Source organism: Trachurus japonicus, chromosome 5 (genome assembly GCF_045865225.1).
Source record: "Trachurus japonicus isolate A0001 chromosome 5, Traja_1.0".
In the NCBI taxonomy this organism is placed as follows: Eukaryota; Metazoa; Chordata; class Actinopteri; order Carangiformes; family Carangidae; genus Trachurus; species Trachurus japonicus.
Genome location: NC_140911.1, coordinates 939810 through 964455, shown reverse-complemented (window position 1 = coordinate 964455; position 24646 = coordinate 939810). Strand labels below are relative to the sequence as shown.

At 43.6% G+C, this 24646-nt stretch overlaps 1 protein-coding gene and 1 long non-coding RNA gene across 2 annotated transcripts; one reads left to right on the top strand and one right to left on the bottom strand.

The window, feature by feature from the left end:
• Positions 1-63: 63 nt before the first annotated feature.
• Positions 64-1583, bottom strand: LOC146986726 (uncharacterized). Its single transcript, XR_015035893.1, has 5 exons — positions 1541-1583; positions 1244-1330; positions 701-908; positions 252-422; positions 64-163 (listed from the first exon to the last, which is right to left on the bottom strand). It is a non-coding gene; the product is annotated as an uncharacterized LOC146986726 (long non-coding RNA).
• A 14041-nt stretch (positions 1584-15624) lies between these two features.
• On the top strand, positions 15625-23983 carry LOC146986725 (retinol dehydrogenase 10-like). The gene is made up of 6 exons (XM_085777955.1): positions 15625-15888; positions 16754-16945; positions 20446-20544; positions 21239-21384; positions 22887-23018; positions 23676-23983. Exons 1-6 carry the CDS (start codon positions 15625-15627, stop codon positions 23791-23793), a joined length of 951 nt encoding a protein of 316 aa, XP_085634081.1. The 3' UTR covers positions 23794-23983.
• Positions 23984-24646: the final 663 nt, after the last annotated feature.

Below are 24646 nucleotides of genomic sequence, written 5' to 3'. Positions count from 1 at the left end.
ATGAATACACACCAACCACATACTTAATACACATGATCTGTGTAGTGTAGTGAATTGTTCTTACCATTGATGGTAATTAAAATCACTGGTTTCCCTGGTGATATGATGATGTTTGTGTCCTCACAAGAACAGCATGGTGCCTTCGCAGCTGGCAAAATGCATGCTGACAAAAACAAGAAACCACTACATTACATTATTTGTAACAAGTTAGAAATACATATGGAAAAAATTAGGCTTAGATTGAGACATACCTTGCTCATGGGTGCAATATCCATCCTCCTGTTTCATGATGTGTGTGGTTGGAGGAACAGCTTTAAAAAAACCCATCAATAATGGATTCCCTGTTGTGGAGTGGCTGCTTTTTGTGATGCAGTACATCACAGTCGCCACTGAACCACTCGTCGGGAAGACAATCTCTGCACCTAGAAGGGAAAGGCAAAATGATTATAAAAAATTATTAATTCAAGTTAGGATATTCTGAATCAGGTGAGATACAAAATTGTATTTATTTGGTTTATGTGTCTCAGGGTTTAGCCCCTTGCAGTTGGGCACAGGAGGTCCTAAATAATTTTCCACATTCCTGTGGGATGCTTCTGAAATTTTCAAGTTTTCTACCAGCACAAAAGAAAACATAATTACACACTGACCACTAATTCTAAAAGCCGATCATGGAATAAGTTTAGTATTTAAGAATACCAACCGAATGACAGCAGGCTCATTGCAGAGGTAACACAAAGGATGACCAACAGCCTCCTTCTCTATGAGGCACTGGAGGTTGTATGGTCTTGACTCTTTCCAGCGCTCTGAGGCTTTCTGCTGACGGAAAGACCAGGATGATGCTGAGCTTCTTTGAGGCTCATCAGAATGACATGATGCCAAAATAGCAGAGAGCCTCTCCATATTTTTTTCTGTAAAGAAAATATAAACTTGCGTTATATAAGATGATTTAGATTACATATATAATATTAAAACAATTAATCAACAGATAGCATACACATATTTTCATCACCATGGACCTGGCTATTACCATTAGTGTTCTTTATCTATGTAATACATTGTCTTACAGTGTAAGGTTTGTTCCAATGTCTATCTTAAATTAAATTATACATGGAGATTTGAAGGTAACATTTAAAGTTAAATTCATTCATCACTGTTTTTATTTTTATTTAGTCTTTATTTAACCAGGTAAAAAAGACCAGTTGAGATCGAGATCTCATTTTCAAGGCATTTTCAAGTGATTTACCAAATTTTGCCAGAGGACTTGCTGAGGGGAAAGTGGGCAGATCTCCCACACTGGATGACAGGGAGCAGTCAGGTGGAGGCTGTGCACCTGTAAATAAGCACATAGAAGAGTAAGAATGGATTAGGGTAGGCTTAGGACTGCAATCATGTTTTTTCCACCTACATACTAATTAACAATTGATATAATCAGACAAACTACGTATATTAACATGAAATACTTGGTTATGTAATTAACTGCAATGCCACTGAAAAAAATTGTTATCTACTTTTCGATACATCAACAATTTACACAAACAACCTGTAGCTGAGGCGCTGGGTCGCCCACCACGCCTTCCCCTGGGCTGGCCTTGTCCTTGCCTTGTCCTCTTAGACTTTGATGTCCGTTTCCTCATCTGAGCTGCTTCCTATGAATTGATAAAAGTCTTGTCAAACTGATGTGGTTAAAGGTACCTAAGCAAAAACAGATGACAAATCAAAGCAAACCCCAACATCTACTGAATCAAGGGATTTATCCACACCCTTACCATAATGTCGCCATCTGTAGTTAAGGATATTGGAAAACTTGCTCTCCAATGTTTTGCATTACATATTTCACTATTGCACTACAGTCATGAACAGTCTGCCTGTGGCCTCAATTTACTGTATTCATTTGTTTACTGAATCCATAGCTCTAAGAGCAGATATTATTCACTACTGATACAGAGTCAGCATCGTCTGGGCCTTTTTCATCATTTCTAAACGCCACAGAGCATGCTTGGATGTTAAATACTCAACTGCATTGTTTAATAAAACAGTAAAACAAAATCTTCTGCACTCATATTTCTACACACATTCAGTAAGGGATATAATTTGTATGGTCAAGTAAAGAATGATGTAAACACTAACCCTGGCTTCAGCAAGAATCTGATCATGCTTCAGTTCAACAGCCATGCGTCTCCCCTCTTTGTATTTGGGATTCTGGGGGTCAATGGTATATCTGTCCATTGCAATACCGACAGATACAGACAAACAAATAAACAAACAAACCAACCAATACAGACAAACAGGCTGACTAACAAACAGTTATACAGATAGCTGAGAGATAGATAGAGAAACAGAGAGCTAGACAGACAGACAGACAGACAGACAGACAGACAGACAGAATCCTGCAACAAAAGGGAACAATAAAAGCACCAGATCATAAATATAGGACGATATGATGAATATCACTTCTTAAATGTACAGGCTTGACGTAGCCTAACATTAAAAAAACGGGGGGGGGGGGGGGGGGGGGGGGGGGGGGGCGAGTTCGATATGGCTACGATATGTAATATGATATATGAGGAATCTCTGATGATTAAAATGTTGTATTCAGTTGATGTCAAGAAGGTTCAGAAATTAAATAAAACCAAAGCCCTTCTGTGCGCCGTGGCATTTGAATGTCGTGCTTGCACGCACGCAATTAACTTCCAATTGAAATACATTAGTTTAAAATTCGTTCTGAGCAACACGAAAAAAACAAGGAAATCGTGTTGGCCAGCACGATCAATAGATTAAAATTAAGTCTAGCTAGCTGTGTCTAGCTGTGTTTATTTGCAGAAAGGTTTAAAAAGTATATGCAACTGGTTGAACCATGATTTCACCATCTTCTGAATGTATACAAAAAGTCACGTTTTTTCTAAACCAATACACAATTTTTAAGGGTGCCCAATGAGACATTATATCTCATGTTATTGCATATCATAATTCTTTGATGCTCCACGCTCGGCGGGAATAAGCTTACACATAGTTGATTTATCAGTCTAGCTGGACAAAGTTACAAGATATGGCTATTTTTTCCCTCACAAGTTAGAAGATGGTTTTCATACATAGTCTTGCGTTTAATAATGAAACCAATGTTAATGTGAACATCCAGCAGGCACACATCTTACCTGGTGAAGGGTTAGCGGGAAAGGGGGAGAATCTGTTTCCACCGGACAACATAAGGAGAGGAACAAGAGAAATACAGGACACTTCCACAATAATAGTACGAAAAAACGATATTAAAATAATATAAGATGACACTGTCAGCGTAGTGGTACCTTACAAAAACAAAACAAAAAAAACGTAGTCCGTAGTTGAAAAAGTAATGCGGACATTCTAGCTATATTGTAGGAAAGACCGGAAACAGATATCTGTTTCCTGTTTTTTCCTACAAAATAAAATAACCAAAAGTTTTCTAATAATAAAATGCCTGAACCCTGCAGCAAATAAGAGGAATAAAAGCATTAGATCATAAATATGGGCGTTATGATGCCGAGAATCCCTGCATTCTTAGTGTACAGGCTTGACGTAACATTAAAAAACCCGGAAAAAAAAAACTGTTTGTTAGAATATATAAAAAAGTTTACCTCGCAATATGAAAAATAAATGTATTATATTAACGGGACATTCGATTCGGGGAGGGGAGCAGGAAGCAGATATTAAAAATAACCATAAAATAGGTTTCTAATCACAAAATGCCTGAATCCTGCAACAAAAGGGAACAATAAAAGCACCAGATCATAAATATAGGACGATATGATGAATATCACTTCTTAAATGTACAGGCTTGACGTAGCCTAACATTAAAAAAACGGGGGTGGGGGCGAGTTCGATATGGCTACGATATGTAATATGATATATGAGGAATCTCTGTAAAATGTTGTATTCAGTTGATGTCAAGGTTCAGAAATTAAATAAAATCAAAGCCCTTCTGTGCGCCGTGGCATTTGAATGTCGTGCTTGCACGCACGAAATTAACTTCCAATTGAAATACATGAGTTTAAAATTCGTTCTGAGCAACACGAAAAAAACAAGGAAATCGTGTTGGCCAGCACGATCAATAGATTAAAATTTCGTGTCAGTTAACACGATTTCCCGTGAGACCGGGTTGTCCAGACAGATTTTACCCGTGGCCTCAGCTGCTGTGTTCAACTGGTCTGACTGGTCGCTGCTACTGGGAGGTCGAGTGGAGCGGATGGGTTCATGTATCAGTGAGTTACAGAGGAATCAACAGGATAGGAGTCAGTGCTGACTGTTGGTTTGGAAGAAATGATCAGTCCTGGAGTCTGGACTGCTATGGTGGTCGTTATTCTGTCTGGCACAACAAAATACAAACATCCATCTCCTCCTCTGTCTCTAACAGAGTAGCAGTGTATGTGGACTGTCCTGCTGGCTCTCTGTCCTTCTACAAAGTCTTCTCTAACAGACTGATCCACCTCTACACCTTCAACACCACCTTCACTCAACCTCTGTATCCTGGGTTTGGGTTAGGGTTCAGCCGTGGTTCCTCAGTGTCTCTGGTTGATGTGTTGGACGGAGAGTCTCCGGTTGATGTGTAGGATGGAGAGTCTCCGGTTGATGTGTAGGATGGAGAGTCTCTGGTTGATGTGTAGTGTAGGATGGAGAGTCTCTGGTTGATGTGTAGGATGGAGAGTCTCTGGTTGATGTGTAGTGTAGGATGGAGAGTCTCTGGTTGATGTGTAGGACAGAGAGTCTCCGGTCGATGTGTAGTGTAGGACGGAGAGTCTCTGGTTGATGTGTAGTGTAGGACGGAGAGTCTCTGGTTGATGTGTAGGACAGAGAGTCTCCGGTCGATGTGTAGTGTAGGACGGAGAGTCTCCGGTTGATGTGTAGGACGGAGAGTCTCTGGTTGATGTGTAGGACGGAGAGTCTCTGGTCGATGTGTAGTGTAGGACGGAGAGTCTCTGGTTGATGTGTAGTGTAGGACGGAGAGTCTCCGGTTGATGTGTAGTGTAGGACGGAGAGTCTCTGGTCGATGTGTAGTGTTGGACGGAGAGTCTCTGGTTGACGTGTAGGACGGAGAGTCTCTGGTTGATGTGTAGTGTAGGACGGAGAGTCTCTGGTTGATGTGTAGGACAGAGAGTCTCCGGTCGATGTGTAGTGTAGGACGGAGAGTCTCTGGTCGATGTGTAGTGTTGGACGGAGAGTCTCTGGTTGACGTGTAGGACGGAGAGTCTCTGGTTGATGTGTAGTGTAGGACGGAGAGTCTCTGGTTGATGTGTAGGACAGAGAGTCTCCGGTCGATGTGTAGTGTAGGACGGAGAGTCTCCGGTTGATGTGTAGGACGGAGAGTCTCTGGTTGATGTGTAGGACGGAGAGTCTCTGGTCGATGTGTAGTGTAGGACGGAGAGTCTCTGGTTGATGTGTAGTGTAGGACGGAGAGTCTCCGGTTGATGTGTAGGACGGAGAGTCTCTGGTCGATGTGTAGGACGGTGAGTCTCTGGTCGATGTGTAGGATGGAGAGTCTCTGGTTGATGAGTAGGATGGAGAGTCTCCGATGATGTGTAGGACGGAGAGTCTCTGGTTGATGTGTAGGACGGAGAGTCTCTGGTCGATGTGTAGGACGGTGAGTCTCTGGTCGATGTGTAGGATGGAGAGTCTCTGGTTGATGTGTAGGACGGAGAGTCTCTGGTTGATGTGTAGGACGGAGAGTCTCTGGTTGATGTGTAGGATGGAGAGTCTCTGGTTGATGAGTAGGATGGAGAGTCTCCGATGATGTGTAGGACGGAGAGTCTCTGGTGTGTAGGACGGAGAGTCTCTGGTTGATGTGTAGGACGGAGAGTCTCTGGTTGATGTGTAGGACGGAGAGTCTCTGGTTGGTTGATGTGTAGGACGGAGAGTCTCTGGTTGATGTGTAGGATGGAGAGTCTCTGGTTGGTTGATGTGTAGGACGGTGAGTCTCTGGTTGACGTGTAGGACGGAGAGTCTCCAGTCGATGTGTAGGACGGAGAGTCTCTGGTTGATGTGTAGAATGGAGAGTCTCTGGTGTGTAGGACGGAGAGTCTCTGGTTGATGTATAGGACGGAGAGTCTCTGGTCGATGTGTAGGATGGAGAGTCTCTGGTTGATGTGTAGGACGGAGAGTCTCTGGTTGATGTGTAGGACGGAGAGTCTCTGGTTGATGTGTAGGACGGAGAGTCTCTGGTTGATGTGTAGGACGGAGAGTCTCTGGTTGATGTGTAGGACGGAGAGTCTCTGGTTAATGTGTAGGACGGAGAGTCTCTGGTTGATGTGTAGGACGGAGAGTCTCTGGTTGATGTGTAGGATGGAGAGTCTCTGGTCGATGTGTAGGATGGAGAGTCTCTGGTCGATGTGTAGGATGGAGAGTCTCTGGTTGGTTGATGTGTAGGACGGAGAGTCTCTGGTTGATGTGTAGGACGGAGAGTCTCTGGTTGATGTGTAGGACGGAGAGTCTCTGGTTGGTTGATGTGTAGGACGGAGAGTCTCTGGTCGATGTGTAGGACGGAGAGTCTCTGGTTGATGTGTAGGACGGAGAGTCTCTGGTTGATGTGTAGTGTAGGATGGAGAGTCTCTGGTTGATGTGTAGGACGGAGAGTCTCTGGTTGATGTGTAGGACGGAGAGTCTCTGGTTGATGTGTAGGACGGAGAGTCTCTGGTTGATGTGTAGGACGGAGAGTCTCTGGTTGATGTGTAGGACGGAGAGTCTCTGGTTAATGTGTAGGACGGAGAGTCTCTGGTTGATGTGTAGGACGGAGAGTCTCTGGTTGATGTGTAGGATGGAGAGTCTCTGGTCGATGTGTAGGATGGAGAGTCTCTGGTCGATGTGTAGGATGGAGAGTCTCTGGTTGGTTGATGTGTAGGACGGAGAGTCTCTGGTTGATGTGTAGGACGGAGAGTCTCTGGTTGATGTGTAGGACGGAGAGTCTCTGGTTGGTTGATGTGTAGGACGGAGAGTCTCTGGTCGATGTGTAGGACGGAGAGTCTCTGGTTGATGTGTAGGACGGAGAGTCTCTGGTTGATGTGTAGTGTAGGATGGAGAGTCTCTGGTTGATGTGTAGGACGGAGAGTCTCTGGTTGATGTGTAGGACGGAGAGTCTCTGGTTGATGTGTAGTGTAGGATGGAGAGTCTCTGGTTGATGTGTAGTGTAGGACGGAGAGTCTCTGGTTGATGTGTAGGACGGAGAGTCTCTGGTTGATGTGTAGGATGGAGAGTCTCTGGTTGATGTGTGGTGTAGGATGGAGAGTCTCTGGTTGATGTGTAGTGTAGGATGGAGAGTCTCTGGTTGATGTGTAGTGTAGGATGGAGAGTCTCAGGTTGATGGGTAGTGTAGGACGGAGAGTCTCTGGTTGATGTGTAGTGTAGGACGGAGAGTCTCCGGTCGATGTGTAGTGTAGGACAGAGAGTCTCTGGTTGATGTGTAGGATGGAGAGTCTCTGGTCGATGTGTAGTGTAGGACGGAGAGTCTCTGGTTGACGTGTAGGACGGAGAGTCTCCGGTCGATGTGTAGTGTAGGACGGAGAGTCTCTGGTTGATGTGTAGGACGGAGAGTCTCTGGTTGATGTGTTGGACGGAGAGTCTCTGGTTGATGTGTAGTGTAGGACGGAGAGTCTCTGGTTGATGTGTAGGATGGAGAGTCTCCGGTCGATGTGTAGTGTAGGACGGAGAGTCTCCGGTTCATGTGTAGGACGGAGAGTCTCTGGTTGATGTGTAGGACGGAGAGTCTCTGGTTGATGTGTAGGACGGAGAGTCTCTGGTTGATGTGTAGGACGGAGAGTCTCTGGTTGATGTGTAGGATGGAGAGTCTCTGGTTGGTTGATGTGTAGGACGGTGAGTCTCTGGTTGATGTGTAGGATGGAGAGTCTCTGGTTGGTTGATGTGTAGGACGGTGAGTCTCTGGTTGACGTGTAGGACGGAGAGTCTCCAGTCGATGTGTAGGACGGAGAGTCTCTGGTTGATGTGTAGAATGGAGAGTCTCTGGTGTGTAGGACGGAGAGTCTCTGGTTGATGTATAGGACGGAGAGTCTCTGGTCGATGTGTAGTGTAGGACGGAGAGTCTCTGGTTGATGTGTAGGACGGAGAGTCTCTGGTTGATGTGTAGGACGGAGAGTCTCTGGTTGATGTGTAGGACGGAGAGTCTCCGGTTAATGTGTAGGACGGAGAGTCTCTGGTTGATGTGTAGGACGGAGAGTCTCTGGTTGATGTGTAGGATGGAGAGTCTCTGGTCGATGTGTAGGATGGAGAGTCTCTGGTTGATGTGTAGGATGGAGAGTCTCTGGTCGATGTGTAGGACGGAGAGTCTCTGGTTGGTTGATGTGTAGGACGGAGAGTCTCTGGTTGATGTGTAGGATGGAGAGTCTCTGGTCGATGTGTAGGACGGAGAGTCTCTGGTTGGTTGATGTGTAGGACGGAGAGTCTCTGGTCGATGTGTAGGACGGAGAGTCTCTGGTTGATGTGTAGGACGGAGAGTCTCTGGTTGATGTGTAGTGTAGGATGGAGAGTCTCTGGTTGATGTGTAGGACGGAGAGTCTCTGGTTGATGTGTAGGACGGAGAGTCTCTGGTTGATGTGTAGGACGGAGAGTCTCTGGTTGATGTGTAGTGTAGGATGGAGAGTCTCTGGTTGATGTGTAGGACGGAGAGTCTCTGGTCGATGTGTAGGACGGAGAGTCTCTGTGTTGATGTGTAGGACGGAGAGTCTCTGGTTGATGTGTAGGACGGAGAGTCTCTGGTTGATGTGTAGTGTAGGATGGAGAGTCTCTGGTTGATGTGTGGTGTAGGATGGAGAGTCTCTGGTTGATGTGTAGTGTAGGATGGAGAGTCTCTGGTTGATGTGTAGTGTAGGACGGAGAGTCTCTGGTTGATGTGTAGTGTAGGACGGAGAGTCTCCGGTCGATGTGTAGTGTAGGACAGAGAGTCTCTGGTTGATGTGTAGGATGGAGAGTCTCTGGTTGATGTGTAGGACGGAGAGTCTCTGGTCGATGTGTAGTGTAGGACGGAGAGTCTCTGGTTGACGTGTAGGACGGAGAGTCTCCGGTCGATGTGTAGGACGGAGAGTCTCTGGTTGATGTGTTGGACGGAGAGTCTCTGGTTGATGTGTAGTGTAGGATGGAGAGTCTCTGGTTGATGTGTTGGACGGAGAGTCTCTGGTCGATGTGTAGTGTAGGACGGAGAGTCTCTGGTTGATGTGTAGGACGGAGAGTCTCTGGTTGATGTGTAGGACGGAGAGTCTCTGGTTGATGTGTAGTGTAGGACGGAGAGTCTCTGGTCGATGTGTAGTGTAGGATGGAGAGTCTCTGGTTGATGTGTTGGACGGAGAGTCTCTGGTCGATGTGTAGTGTAGGACGGAGAGTCTCTGGTTGATGTGTAGGACGGAGAGTCTCTGGTTGATGTGTTGGACGGAGAGTCTCTGGTTGATGTGTAGTGTAGGACGGAGAGTCTCTGGTCGATGTGTAGTGTAGGACGGAGAGTCTCTGGTTGATGTGTAGGATGGAGAGTCTCCGGTCGATGTGTAGTGTAGGACGGAGAGTCTCCGGTTCATGTGTAGGACGGAGAGTCTCTGGTTGATGTGTAGGACGGAGAGTCTCTGGTTGGTTGATGTGTAGGACGGAGAGTCTCTGGTTGATGTGTTGGACGGAGAGTCTCTGGTCGATGTGTAGTGTAGGAGGGATTGTCTCTGGTTGATGTGTAGGACGGAGAGTCTCTGGTTGATGTGTTGGACGGAGAGTCTCCGGTCGATGTGTAGTGTAGGACGGAGAGTCTCTGGTCGATGTGTAGTGTAGGACGGAGAGTCTCTGGTTGATGTGTAGGACGGAGAGTCTCCGGTCGATGTGTAGTGTAGGACGGAGAGTCTCCGGTTGATGTGTAGGACGGAGAGTCTCTTGTCGATGTGTAGGATGGAGAGTCTCCGGTTGATGTGTAGGATGGAGAGTCTCCGGTTGATGTGTTGGACGGAGAGTCTCTGGTCGATGTGTAGTGTAGGAGGGATTGTCTCTGGTTGATGTGTTGGACGGAGAGTCTCCGGTCGATGTGTAGTGTAGGACGGAGAGTCTCTGGTCGATGTGTAGTGTAGGACGGAGAGTCTCTGGTTGATGTGTAGGACGGAGAGTCTCCGGTAGATGTGTAGTGTAGGACGGAGAGTCTCCGGTTGATGTGTAGGACGGAGAGTCTCTTGTCGATGTGTAGGATGGAGAGTCTCCGGTCGATGTGTAGGACGGAGAGTCTCTGGAAGTGACAGCAGCTTCAGTCCTGTGCTTTAAATGTTGGTGGACGAGGTTTACCTTTAGTTTCTATTTGAACCACTGATTGTGTCTTTAATTATCTTAGGTTAACACTTTTCTTCCAGCAGAGTCTGGAAGCTTCTCATGTTTTATTGTTTTAGGAGGAGAACAGCAGAGACTCTCAGACTTAGTAGAGAAATGTTTTCACTTTGACGTTGAACTGGTTCCACTGAAGCTTCAATAGTGAAGTGAAGTAACAAACACTCGTCCTGCCTGTTGTTCCAAAGTAGAATAAAGAAATCCAGGATCAGTGGAAAAGCAGGTTGGACAAAGTCTCATCAGTCCATCCTGTTTCAACTGGTTGTTGGAACATCGAGCCAGACTGAGGAGGAGCAGCTTGGTCAACCAGGTGGAACTAGTTCTCTGGTCAGTAGATGATTGATCACAGATTCACCAATGAGAGGACAAGTGTGGCTACTTTCCTCCAATCAACAGGATCTTAATGCTGACGTCTGGTGACTCACCTCTTTAAAGAAAAAAAGCACCGTTGCTGTTGTAAAGCTCAGAGAGAGTAGACGGAAAACTACAGACTGATTGAATAATCCAAAACTATAATCACGACTCAAGTTCCTTTCACAAATTAACAGTTGTGCACTTTGCCTTAATGATGAGCAGCAGCACAAATACAAATGGCCAAAAGTGCAAAAGGTGAAAATTAATTAAACATTATGCAGTCTGGTGCTTTAATAAATTGCTGATGTTTGGATGTTTGTGTATAGATTATTTGGAAGGTGTCTGCTCACACTCACTCAATTTTATTCTTATTTTCTTACCTCAACCAATATTTAGGCCAATACATTTTGTAACATATTTTATAAAAATAAAAATAAATCTATTGCTATTTTTGCTCCATTTCTTTTCATGAGAAGCGCTGACAGATGCATTCATGGCGAGAAGCACATGAATAGGGGGCCGAGGGGAGTCCAACGCAGGCGTTTGGTTGAAATTGGGCCAATGGTTTGGGGGAAAATGACTGTGATTTTAATAACCGCGGCTGTCGAAAAAACCAAGATGGCCACTGAGTGAGCAAGCTGTTTGTTGAGCTGCTGTCTGCTTGCCTTTTCTTTCTGAAATTGTGGCACTACATGGCTCCCTACTCTCATAATTCCTAAACAATCATAATAGTCATTTCTTGTCACTGGTCTGATCTGGTTGCTGTTTGGACTGGTCATTAATTATTCTCCTGCAAACTTTCTCATCAAAGTTTCCACACAATGGATCAGTTCATTAACCAGTTGAAAATCTCTGACTCCATCCTGCAGCCTAAATAAGAAATGATTGCATACTTGGACTCCAAAGTGGATTCTATTGTCTCCAATTGAACGGTAACCAAAACTCTTTATCCACTCTTGGTGATCACGTTGCTCACCTTGAACACCGTGTTGGAGCGACGAGGAAGTCCTAAGTGAAGTCGCCACCCGTATCAAACAACTGGAATCCTCCGAAGGCGATGATATGCTCCGGTTCATGGCCCGCTTGATCCCTCAACTGAACTCCTCCATGAATTCTTTACCTGAACGGTAAACTTCTTTGTTTTGGTCCGCTTCCCGTTGCCACGGAGCTGGTGCAGTAGGATCCAGCCATACTTATGCTGACTCTCTTGGTTTACGGTAACGACTTTTTTCTTCATTGATACTGCTCCTCCGTGCTGTTGTATATGTTTTGTTCTCTATTGCGGCTGGTTTTGTGTTGTTTACTTTCTGCAGACTCATTACCGCCACCTACTGCAAGGAAGGAGACATGAAGTTTAATGACAGTACTAAGACCCCCTCCCCCACACAAGCAATACCTACGCCACTGTTCACAGTTGCATCACAAGATTTCTCAGTAACGTCTTCCTGTTGTGTTGTTTCACTTCCCTTTTCTCTGACAGCAGCTCAGAGACCAGTCGACTGTCACTGACTGGAGGACAAACTGATGAAGACCCTCACATGTTAAAGTCCTGATGGAAAGTCTGTAAGTTCTGCTGCTTTTCTCTCTTTCTCACTCTTTCTCTCATTTCCTGTTTGCAGTTCCCTGTTTTCTACTTCCTGTCTTTCGTCATCTTAATGTCTCTACACTTTGACTGTGAAGTGATTAGAGACTGATGCTTCTCTCTGTGTTTCCTCTACAGGTGAAGGAAGAGCGACTCTGACTGGATGTGGGTCTGAATTCACCTGGTGAGGGTTAGGGTTAGTTAAGAACAAACAAATTAAGAACAAAATTCTTATTTTCAAGTGCAGCCTGAAGGGGAAGGGGGAGGGGGGTGCTAAAAGTGAAAACAAGGTTATATAAATTACACAGAAAAATTTAATTTTAATACAATACAATAAAACAGTTAATCAATAGGGCATGACAGAGGCCTATATTGAAGGGGAACTATGCAAGATTTGACAGAACAGTTTGACGTCAGAAGGATTTGAACTTTCCTTCCTTCAGCACCATCTGCTGGTTGACAGCAGAATGACACTGGTGGACAGGTGTGTAAACCTTGTTGTGTAAACCTTGTTGTTGTGACTGAGTGCAGCTCTCCCTGCAGGTGGAGGCTCAGCTATGGATCAGTGTGAGGACAGAGAGGAGGGAGCCCCCCCCTCTGAAACCACTGTGGGTGGGGAACATGAGAAATTGTCCTTTAAATCACAGTCACAACTTGAGGCTTTTCTCCAACACACACACACACACACACAAACCTTCTTAACTTCATGAGCCGGAGTGTGTGGGCAGGAAAACCTCGGCAGCTGTAAGACGCTTTCAGATGCTTTCAGTCATCAGGAGGCTGCAGCAGCAGAGAGAAGTTATCCAGAAGAATTAAAACATATCTGAACACACGTGCTCTTAACATTTTACTCCCTAATCCACCTCACATCCAGGATCAGGAGCTGCAGATGAGAGGAATGTGGACGTAACCAGACTCAACACTACAAATATCAGACTCAGAAGTAGTTTTCCAATCAGCTGATTCTCTTAGTTACAGAAAAGTCAAACGAAGCTCACAACTCGTTATGGATTCTTTTCTTTTCTTTCTTTCTTTTTACATGAGAGAGAATATTGTTCAGTTCAATGCAGAGAAGTTTAAAACATCATCTCAACCAGTTCTAACTTTAATATTCATTCATAAATCCTCATGGAGACGGTGGACGGTTGTAACAGCAGCGCCTTCACCAATAAGAGAAAACATTAGAGTCATGTGAACCCACTCCCTCTGACACTGCATGGGAATTACCACCACTGTATAAAGAGGTGTTAATGTTTTACAGCTAAAAAAACCCACACTTTTTAGAAACTAATGAAACTGAAGATTTGGACCGAGTCTAAATGTTGATTAGTTCTGATCCAGATGAAGTTTGAATTATTTAACTCCAATTCAATTCAATTCAATTTCAAACACCGTGTTGGTCCAGCTGGTCAAACACTGACTAGCACCTTTTATCTGTGTTGTTTTATTAAAGGGATAGTTCACCCAAAATTGAAATTTCCCTCCTTATCTCCTCCCCCTCATGTGGACTAAGGGCTGGGAGAAGTTTCAGAGTCCTCCGTGGCTTCTCTGAGTTACAGGGGGTCTCGGCGTAGCAGTGCATGTCCATATAACGGTTGCAAATGGATACCAACTGTCTTCGTAACATGAGAAATTGTCCCGAAAAAAATTAAATGAGTCTATATTTCAAGCTTGTTTTGCAGCGGAAACTTCTCGAAGCTCCTCTTCCCGGTTCATCCAAAAGAACCGGGAAGAGGAGCTTCGAGAAGCTTCCACTACAAACTTGAATAATAAACTTATTTAATTTTTTTCGGGACAATTTCGCATTTCGGGGCTTCAATACAAGACGGACATTACAGACGAGCAGCATGGAGGTATTTGGATGTTTTTTGGTGTGTCTTTTTGTTACAAAGACAGTTGGTATCCATTAGTAACCGTTATATGGACATGCACTGCTACGCCGAGACCCCCTGTAACTCAGAGAAGCCACAAAATTTCAATTTTGGGTGAACTATCCCTTTAAGGGACCCTTATTGTAAAGTGTTACCATATTATTATTATTACATAACAACAGTGTCAGAGGCTCCTGGTCCGTCGTCACACAAACAGCTCTGGATTGGTGGAACTCCATCACTCTGCCTCCTAATCCCACACACACACAAAGTTGACGTCTGCCCGATTTCACGTGAATGCAACATCAAGAATATGTTCAGATATACAACCGCACCGCTAGATGGGGGGAATTCCTACGTACTATACCTTTAATGTGTTTCCTAATCCTAAATAATAAATAATGATTGTTAATGTATCTGTAAACACTTAAAGCTATCAGTAAGCGACCCGGTGGTTTTGTCTAACTTCCTGTCAGCAGATGGAGTTAGCAGCCCCCGCCCTCGTCATGGATCTATTGGTCCTCGTCCCGACGTCACCACATTCAGGCGCATCCCTTGGCTGCACACACAGAGAGGACTGCCCCTTTATGCCGTTCTCTCTCCTCATTGGATAAAGGTTGTAGGATACGATAAAAGTTTTCTCCTGGGCTCAGAGCAGAGCAGAGTGACTGACAGACCCGTGTTTCAGACCAAACACTCTATAGAAGTGATTGCTGTCGGAAGATACAACTATTTATGTTATGTTATGTTTATTTATTTGATATGGACATCACAAATACATTGAGACTGTTCCAGTGGACAGACCAGATGCTTTGCTTGAGTGTGTTTAGCACAAGTGCTAATTTTCAACACTTTTTTAATTTTCAAGACTTATATTAACACAAACATTCACCTTACTTCTGCTTTAATAATGTATTAACTATAACGTTAATTAAGGGACCCTTAATGTAAAGTGTTATCATATTATTATTATTATTACATAACAACAGTGTCAGAGGCTCCTGGTCCGTCCTCACACAAGCAGCTCTGGATTGGTGGAACTCCATCACTCTGCCTCCTAATCCCACACACACACACACACAGTTGACGTCTGCCCGATTTCATGTGAATGCAACATCAAGAATACGTTCAGATACATGCAACCCACCGTTCGATGGTGGGAATTCCTACACATTATACCTAATTAATTATACCTTAATGTGTTTCCTAATCCTAAATAATAGGCTACATAGCCTAATAATGATTGTTAATATATCTGTAAACAGTTAATTAATAATGTACAAACTATAATGTTAATTAAGGGATCCTTAATGTAAAGTGTTACCATATTATTATTATTACATAACAACAACAGCCTGTCTGAGTGTCAGTGGCTCTGGATTGGTGGAACTCCATCACTCTGCCTCCTAATCCCACACACACACACACACACACACACACACACACACACAGTTATATAAAGAGTCTCCTCTCTCCGTCCCAGCCTCAGTCGTCAGGATGGTGTTCGTGGTGGAGCTGCTGCTGACCCTGTGCCAGCTGCTGGTCTCGGTGCTGGTCTCGGTGGTGCAGACCTTCCTGCGGCCGCGGCTGAAGAGCATCGAGGGGGAGCGGTGCCTGGTGACGGGGGCCGGGGGGGCCCTCGGCCGCCTCTTCGCCCTGGAGTTCGCCAAGGAGGGAGCGCACCTGGTGCTGTGGGACTGCAACACGGAGGCCAACGAGCAGACGGCCCAGCTGGTCCGGGAGCTGCAGCTGGGGGTGCAGGTAAACACCTTTTCTTTATTTAAAACTTTATTAACACTTGTACATGTACATGTGACAGTTGAGGTTCCTGTCACTATGCCTCCAATTGATCATGTGCCCTGGCCACTTGGCCAAAGGGACGTCCCTTTGGGTGACTGGCAAGCGCACAGGACTCTTACCCGGGAGGTGTGGGTTCAATCCCCGCCCTCTTCACCTTGCCACATACATAACAATACTGTTGTGCCAGGGGAAAAGAAATATGTAAAAATATAAATATACAAAGAGCTTATAAATAGGACGAAGCGCCTTGTTGTTTACAACTACTTCCGGGTAGAAAACCAGCATGAGAACAGAGTTTTGCTATATACCGGTAGCCTATATCTAATTTTTCATGTCACTATATCACCGTTTAGACTAATCTGATGTTGGTAAAGTTTATAAAACCAATGATTGGACAAACATTACTATTTCTGTGTGCACGTTTTTGTAATTAGTCATGGTTATCATAGATTAGCCGGGCTAACGGTTAGCTTCCTGTTTAACTTTAATAACTCAGTGACTCAATAAACGCTCCATGAACAAATATTTTCTCCAGCGGATATCTGAGTTCCAACATGACTGAGCTAACTGGAGTAGTTTCATGTCGTGTCCCACAACGGGAGGGTTTTAACAGCTGACGACCTGGTGTTAGCTTAGTTACCGCCGTTAGCTTAGCTACCGCCGTTAGCTTAGCTATTGTTCTCATTCAAATTACGTGCAGGTTTTCTACCCGGAAGTAGTTGTAAACAACAAGGAGATTCGGTCTATACCATGTATATATAAAAAAAATAAGGAAAAAAAACATTGAATAAATAAATATTTATCCCAAATAAAATGTGTTAAACAGGTGCACACCTACACCGTGGACCTGTCCCAGCGCCACAGCATCTACGAGGCGGCGGCGCAGGTCCGTGCCGAGGTGGGTGATGTCACCGTGGTGGTGAACAACGCCGGCGTGGTGGCGGGAAGGAGGCTGCTGGACTGTCCCGACGAGCTGCTGGAGAGGACGCTGCTGGTCAACTGCCACGCACTCTTCTGGGTGAAAACACACCTACACACACACACACACACACACACACTTTTACAACTTCACTGCAAAAAGAAAAACTTGCTCCACTATCAGATTTTTCTACTTATTCCAAGTGAAAATCTGCTTGAAAGAAGTAAAAAGTGTCTAAAAACAAGCTGCTTTTAATGTGATGAGTTTTATTTTAAGTAGAATGAGATTTGTTTTGAAATTAGAAGTTACATTTTGACAAGAAATAAGACAAATATTCTTGGAAAGATTTTGAGTTTTTGCAGTGCGTGCGTTTGACTTAGCACACTGCAAAACTTAAAATCTTTCCAAGAATATTTGTCTTATTTCTTGTCAAAATGTCTCATTTCTAGTCTAAACTAAACTCTTTCCACTTAAAATAAGACTCATCACCTAAAAATTAACTTGTTTTTAGATCATTTTCACTTGTTTCAAACTAATTTTCACTTGAAATAAGTAGAAAAATCTGCCATTGAAAGCAGGTTTTTTGTGCTTGTAATAAGAAAGAAAAACTTGCTCCACTATCAGAATTTTTCTACTTATTTCAAGTGAAAATCAGCTTGAAAGAAGTAAAAAGTGTCTAAAAACAAGCTGCTTTTTATGTGATGAGTCTTATTTTAAGTAGAATGAGATTAGTTTTGACTAGAAATAAGACAAATATTCTTGGTAAGATGTTGAGATTTTGCAGCGTTTACACACAAACCTCTCTGTGCAGCACCGGGGGAGTTGAGTGGAGCTGTGGACATGAAGCTGCGGTCGGACATGAATTACATAACAGGAGTCAGTGTTTGTGCGATGATGTGTGAAGGATCAGAGCTGAACAACACGACACGACCCCCCCCCCACACACACACACACACACACACACACAGAGGGTTGGGGGGCAGAGCATGTGATCCTCTTGATCCGCTCTGAGCCACAGTCTCTGCTCTCTCAGTCAGAGGCCATGTGGTAAAGTAATGAGCTCATTGGACGTCAAGGACAAAGGACTGAGACAGAGACAGACGAACCTTAACCAGCATCTCTGTCCTGGCTGGGGGGGGGGGGGTCACTGCTCTGCTTCATGTTCACATCTACATCTCAAAGGAATTTTCAATGGAAAGCAACTGGACTTGGTTATTTGTCTAGGAAGACGTTTCACCTTCATCTGACCAGGCTGGGACTGGTCTGATGCTACATGTCCGATGGTTCCCAGACAAAGAACCAGTCCAGTTGCTTTCCATTGAAAACTCCTTTGAGATATGACCTGACCTATGACCTGGACAAATGAGAATATGCACAGGCTTCATGTTCACATCAACAGTTCCAGAGAGAAGGAGCCTCATGAGTTGGTTTCATCTGGTCTCCAGAGGAATGAGCGCTGGTGGTTTCCTCCTCCATCAGCTCTTTCTATATTCTGTTTAAGCTGCGTTCACACCGGACCTTTTGTTTTTCCAACGAGCGACGAGTTTACATGTTGAGTCAATGCAAACGAGCGATTGAGCGTTTAATCGCCCAGGAGAAAAAACCCTGGTCCTGGAGATGAGAAATCCCAACTCTCCGGTCGTCAGTCGCTCGTCGCTCAGCGCTGATTGGCTGCCGTGATCCCGGTGGTGCCGGTGTAAACAGAGACACATGGCAGTGGGCATGATGTCATCAAAGCCAAAATGCCAGTCTGTGCGGTTTTTTTTTGGAGCGATACAAGCGACAGCGACCAAAATAAAAGGTCCGGTGTGAACGCAGCTTTATAAACTGTTTTCTTGTCTGTAACTAACAACATCTCTGTCATGTCTGTCTGTCCTGGGGGAGGGATCCCTCCTCTGAGCTTTCTCCTGTTGTTTTCTGGTAGTGTTTCCTCAGTGGATGTGAGGGTCAGAGGTCAGAGGATGATGTTATGATGGGATGTAAAGCCCTTAAAAATGGGCTATAGGCCTACTAATGGAATTGCCTTGTCTTGATTCTTAATCGTGACATTCATAATCCCCCACCCTATGACAAGCGGATTTAACATTTAAAAGCTACATTTGACTCTCCGGAATTAACATTGTAGATATCAACAACGTCTTTCTGACTGGTCCTAACTACATTTTGAATAGTTGGATTTTTTATTCAAGATATCTGTAATTCAGTTTTGCCTCTTGTCAAAAAGAACATTTCAGATCCACAACTACGTTCTTCCTATAGGACAAATGACGTCACTGTAACCATTCATGTGTATGGGGTTTGTCATTACAGATATCTACAGTTCAGTTGCAGATATCCACTATGTGAATTACAGATATCTGTAACTGAATTACCACTAGTACTAACTCCAGTTACAGATATCTACAACGTCATTTTGACTAGTCAAAACTTAATTACAGATATCTGAACAGGGACATGTAGATATCTGTAATTGAGGTGAATTAAAGATATCTTGAACTGGAATTATGACTAGTCAGAATTAAATTGTAGATATCTCAAACTGGAATTAGTACTAGTGGTAATTCAGTTACAGATATCTGTAATTCACATAGTGGATATCTGCAACTGAACTGTAGATATCTGTAATGACAAACCCCATACACATGAATGGTTAAAGAGACGTTTCATTTGTCCTAGGAAGAACGTAGTTGTGGATCTGAAATGTTCTTTTTGACTAGAGGCAAAACTGAATAGAGATCTACAACACACATCCAGTCAGGCTGTTAAATGTTAAAATGGCTTGACATACCACCCTCTGGAGCTCTGGATCATGATCCTCACACACACACACATGGACCTGACTCCTGTAATGACACATCACTGATTCTCTGAGTGGCCTCCTCATGTCTCACTGGTGTTAAAAAAAAAACACAAATTCACTGGTTGAACATGTGGAAGGAGATGAAAGATTTACCACCAGCTCAGTGTCTCCATGTAGGAGCTTCACACTGTTTCACCTGCTGAGTGTCTGTCCCACACTGCAAAAACTCTACATCTTTCCAAGAATATTTGTCTCATTTCTTGTCAAAATGTCTCATTTCTAGTCAAAACTAATCTCTTTCCACTTAAAATAAGACTCATTACCTAAAAATTAACTTCTTTTTAGATCATTTTCACTTGTTTCAAACTAATTTTCACTTGAAATAAGTAGAAAAATCTGCCAGTGAAAGCAAGTTTTTTGTGTTTGTAATAAGAAAGAAAAACTTGCTCCACTATCAGATTTTTCTACTTATTTCAAGTGAAAATCTGCTTGAAAGAAGTAAAAAGTGTCTAAAAACAAGCTACTTTTTATGTATAACTATGTATGTATATGTATAAATATACTTATTGTAGGTATAATGAGATTAGTTTTGACTAGAAATGACATTTTGACAAATATTCTTGGTAAGATTGACGGGAGTCAGAGAGACAGGACGTGCAGCAAAGGGCCACCGGGGGATTTGAACCGGGGCCCAGCTGCAGCGAGGACAACGGCCTCTGTCCCTCTGACTTGGTCCTGTTTACAGGTTTGATTATTGATTATTGATTATTGATGACATCGTCTCTCTGTGTCGGTCCAGATGACCAAAGCCTTCCTGCCCCAGATGAAGCTGCAGAACCACGGACACATCGTCACGGTCGCCAGCGCTCTGGGCCTGTTCAGCACCGCCTGCGTGGAGGTAACCATGGAGACAGAGACACGGACCGAGCTCAGGTCCAGTTAAAGACGTAAACGTTAAAGGGACAGTTCAACATTTATTAGTCAGATCCTCCTCTCACCATAACCCCTAGCAGCACAAGCAGAAAATAGACTTGTTTGTAAAGAAAATATTCACATTTTGTTTTCATTCATGCAATTCAGCAAATTTACTGGTTGAACATGTGCAAATAGATGACACATTTACTTGCTCACTCTCAAATTTAAGAGGGAAATGCTCCATTTAGGGGCAGACTGGAGTTATTATTATGTAATATTACAGCACATGAAGCTCTGAACTCTGAACTACTTTCTCTTCTGAAATCCCTCCGCCCAGCAGCCGTGTCAGGAATGTAGTTCCGGCTGCATTTCCCTCTACAACAACTCTGTGTGGTAACGTTGTGTTATCATCTCATAGCGTGGTGAATGTGCAGCTCACAACTTGTCCACCGGAGCGTTGTGGAGTTGTTGGATTGTGTATTTGATGAGTTTGATGAGGGACAGGGGACCGGTACCGTTCACAGAGCAGCTCACGTCTCTGCCCCGCCCATCTCAAAACAACATGCACCGATAATTAAAGATGATGAACCTACTGCTATGACTATAGGGGCTATGGTGAGAGGAGGGTCTGAATAAATGTTGGACTGTCCCTTTAACACCAACTCTCCTCTCTGCAGGACTACTGTGCCAGTAAGTTTGGCGCGGTGGGTTTCCACGAGTCTCTGACCCACGAGCTTCTGGCTGAAGGTCTGGACGGCATCAAGACCACACTGGTGTGTCCCTACATCGTGGACACGGGGATGTTCGCCGGCTGTGAGATCAGGTGAGCTCAGAGGTCACAGGTCAGAGGTCACAGGTCAGAGGTCAGAGGTCAGGGGTCAGACAATGTTTATGGAAAATATCAGTTTTAATGCATTTTTACTTTTTTTGTAGTGTCAGATTTAAGTGAAAAAAAATCCCTTTCGCCCTGTTAAGGACTCATTGATTTTTTACTTAAATCTAACACTACAAAAAAAGTAAAAATGCATTAAAACTGATATTTTCCATAAACATTGTCTGACCTCAGACAGTTGTAATCATGAAAAGAAAATCCATCTCTAATTTGAAAATATCTCATTTTTGGGCTGTTTTTGTATATAAAGTGTACATCACAGAAACCGGCCTGTAAAGGGTTAATTAATACATTTTATTGTTTGAAATTAACAGTCATTTATGAGCCTCCGCGCACCGTGAAATTCTTTGACCGGCGCAAGACAGACTCATGTTTTCATTCATCAAGAATTAAAGTCAGAGGTTGGAAGACGATCACATACCGTCGTAGTTCCCACCATAAACGGAGATTCATACGGCGGCGTTATTCTCATGACTCGCCACGAAACCGAAAGTAAAGAAACGCTGGTCGGCTCGCCCAGCATTTCCACCACCACTAATAATAACAAAATAACCATAGAGACAAAACCATAGATTTATCTAAAATGGACCATTAACAAGTGGTAACGGAGATTCATCCACATTAATATCAGACATTTAAATAACCAGATAGAAACTTCTTGTTGTCCCTTTAAAAGAAATTTAAAACTATGGTTGAGAGACGGTCGAGTATGTGACCATCTGCTCTGAAACTGTAATGTATTTGTATTTTATTGTATGCACTGTAATATATTGTATTGTACTGTATTGTATACTATGTATTTTATAAGTAGGCATACTGGCTTGTTTTTGTTTTATCGTTTCTTTTTAAAGGGATAGTTCAACATTTTGGCAAATTGGCCCATTGCCATAATTGCTATAGTCATAGCAGTAGGTTCGTTACCTTTAATTGTAGGTGTAAGCTATTTTTAGTACAGCGGAGCGCAGCAGCTGGCTGCTCAGAGCTACGCTATCGTTCCGTCATTATCTCATAGCGTGGTGGTTGTGCAGCTCACAACTTGTCTACAAAAGCGCTGTGGAGTTTTGGGATGTTGAATTTGATGAGTTTAATGAGGGAAACCAAGAAATTCCGTTAGCCTCCATAGCGTAGCTCTGAGCAGCCAGCTGCTGCGCTCCGCTGTACTAAAAATAGCTTACACCTACAATTAAAGGTAACGAACCTACTGCTACGACTATAGCGATTATGGCAATGGGCCAATTTGCCAAAATGTTGAACTATCCCTTTAAATGCATTTTAATTATTGCAGAGCTCAAGTCACCTGCCCCAGAGACTACGGTCAAAGTCCTTCTAGGGTTATATAGGGCAATATTAGAACATCCTGCTACGGTTGAAAATGAGCCAACTTGGCTAAACCAGCATGTTGTTATTGTTGTTGTTGTTGTTGTTTCTCCTAGGAGGGAGCTGCGGAGCCTGATTCCTCCTCTGCAGCCGCTCTACACCGTCCAACAGGCCATGACGGCCATCTTGGCCGAGCAGCAGATGATCTGCATCCCTCGCCTCATGTACATCCCCTTCCTCACACGGGCGTAAGTCTACTACACAACACCTACACAACATTTTGGAGATTTTATCACTTTTTCTAGAATTTCTTTTAAACTTTTTCTGAGAATTTTTACCAGTTCATCTAGAATTGATTTTAAGAAGCTGCGTTCACACCGGACCTTTAGCTTTTAGAACGAGCGACGAGTTTACATGTTAAGTCAATGCAAACGAGCGATGGAGCGTTTAATCGCTGGCTGTAAATTAGCATTTCATCTGATGTTGTTCTGTTTTAAGAACGGAGCAGGTCTTATAGGTTTTCTTCTTCCTGCTCCTTTCCAGTCCCAGAACTGGAACCAATACTAAAATTAGATGAAAATGAAATGAACCATGATGATCTGACCAATATCCAAAATATGGAAAGGAGATGACCTTTTCCTTAAATCTACAGACTGATAAATATTTGCTATTGGGAAAAATGGATTGTGTAGCTACATGTCCAAAAGAGATGCTCATTGAGCCATCACTGTAGTTGTAACTTTACCAGTATAACGTCTGAATGAATGAATGTATAGGTGACCAACTGTTTGTTCTCTGTCTCTCTGTATGTTGTCTATGTTCCTTCTATAAAAATAAAGTACAAAAAAAGAGAAAATGATCTGAACTCTAACGTAGAACTCTTCTTCTCTCTCTGCCTCCTCCAGCCTGTTGCCGTGGGACGCCAACGTGGCCACGTACCGCTTCATGGGAGGAGACAAGTGCATGTTACCGTTCATCAAGAACGTGGAGATGAAGTCGTCCAACGGCCTCGTCAAGTCCTAACGACTTCTCTGTCCTCCTAACGGCGCCGGTTAAAGGGATAGAAGCATTTTTGTGTGGTTGTATGATCCCCAAATAGCCCCTAAGTACTTTAATTGCAGTAGAAGACTCTCTGCACTCCTCCCGTTAGCAACGCCAGCCCATAATAGCCCTGCCCAGAGATTTACAACATACAGTGTTGTGAACAAACCCAAAGAAACGGCCTATTTTCACGGCCTAAAAGAGGTTTTACCTGAAAAAAAATACACAGTTCCATTGTTCACTATAATATAATTTTTTCCAGCCCTTCAAAGTGCAGGAAAAACACAGTTTTTATTTGGAAATATCATCTGGAAGTCACCAAAACTTCACTTAGCTTTACTGCTATGGCTGTCGGTTGCCGCGAAACACCGATAGCGACGGGTTAACTTCTGTTAGCCTGTCTATGGAGTTTTACATTATACGTTAGCATTAAGCTAGCGGGCTTTATGCTTAGTTGTGATGCTGGCTAACATCTAAACATCTCTGACAATATGTTGCCTCAAATACATTGTTGACTTAACTTAGAACAGATGTAGACATCCTTGTTAAGTTTATCCAGGTTTAGTTGGTGTTGTGGTCTACTGCATAACTTTATCCAGAGCAGACACTTCTCTGGGTTGAGATGTGGCTTGGGAAAAGGTAAAAAAATCCCCCCCGTGGCCTCTCAGGATACCTAGTGTCAGAGCTGCATGTAGCCCATGAACACCGTTTGACCATTTTAAACTTAAAATGTCAAGATAAAACATATAAAAACAAATGAAAACTGACTAACTGCAATGCATTTCAATGGACGTGGAAGCAGAGAATGTCCAAGTGTATGGGCTAGCTATGCTCA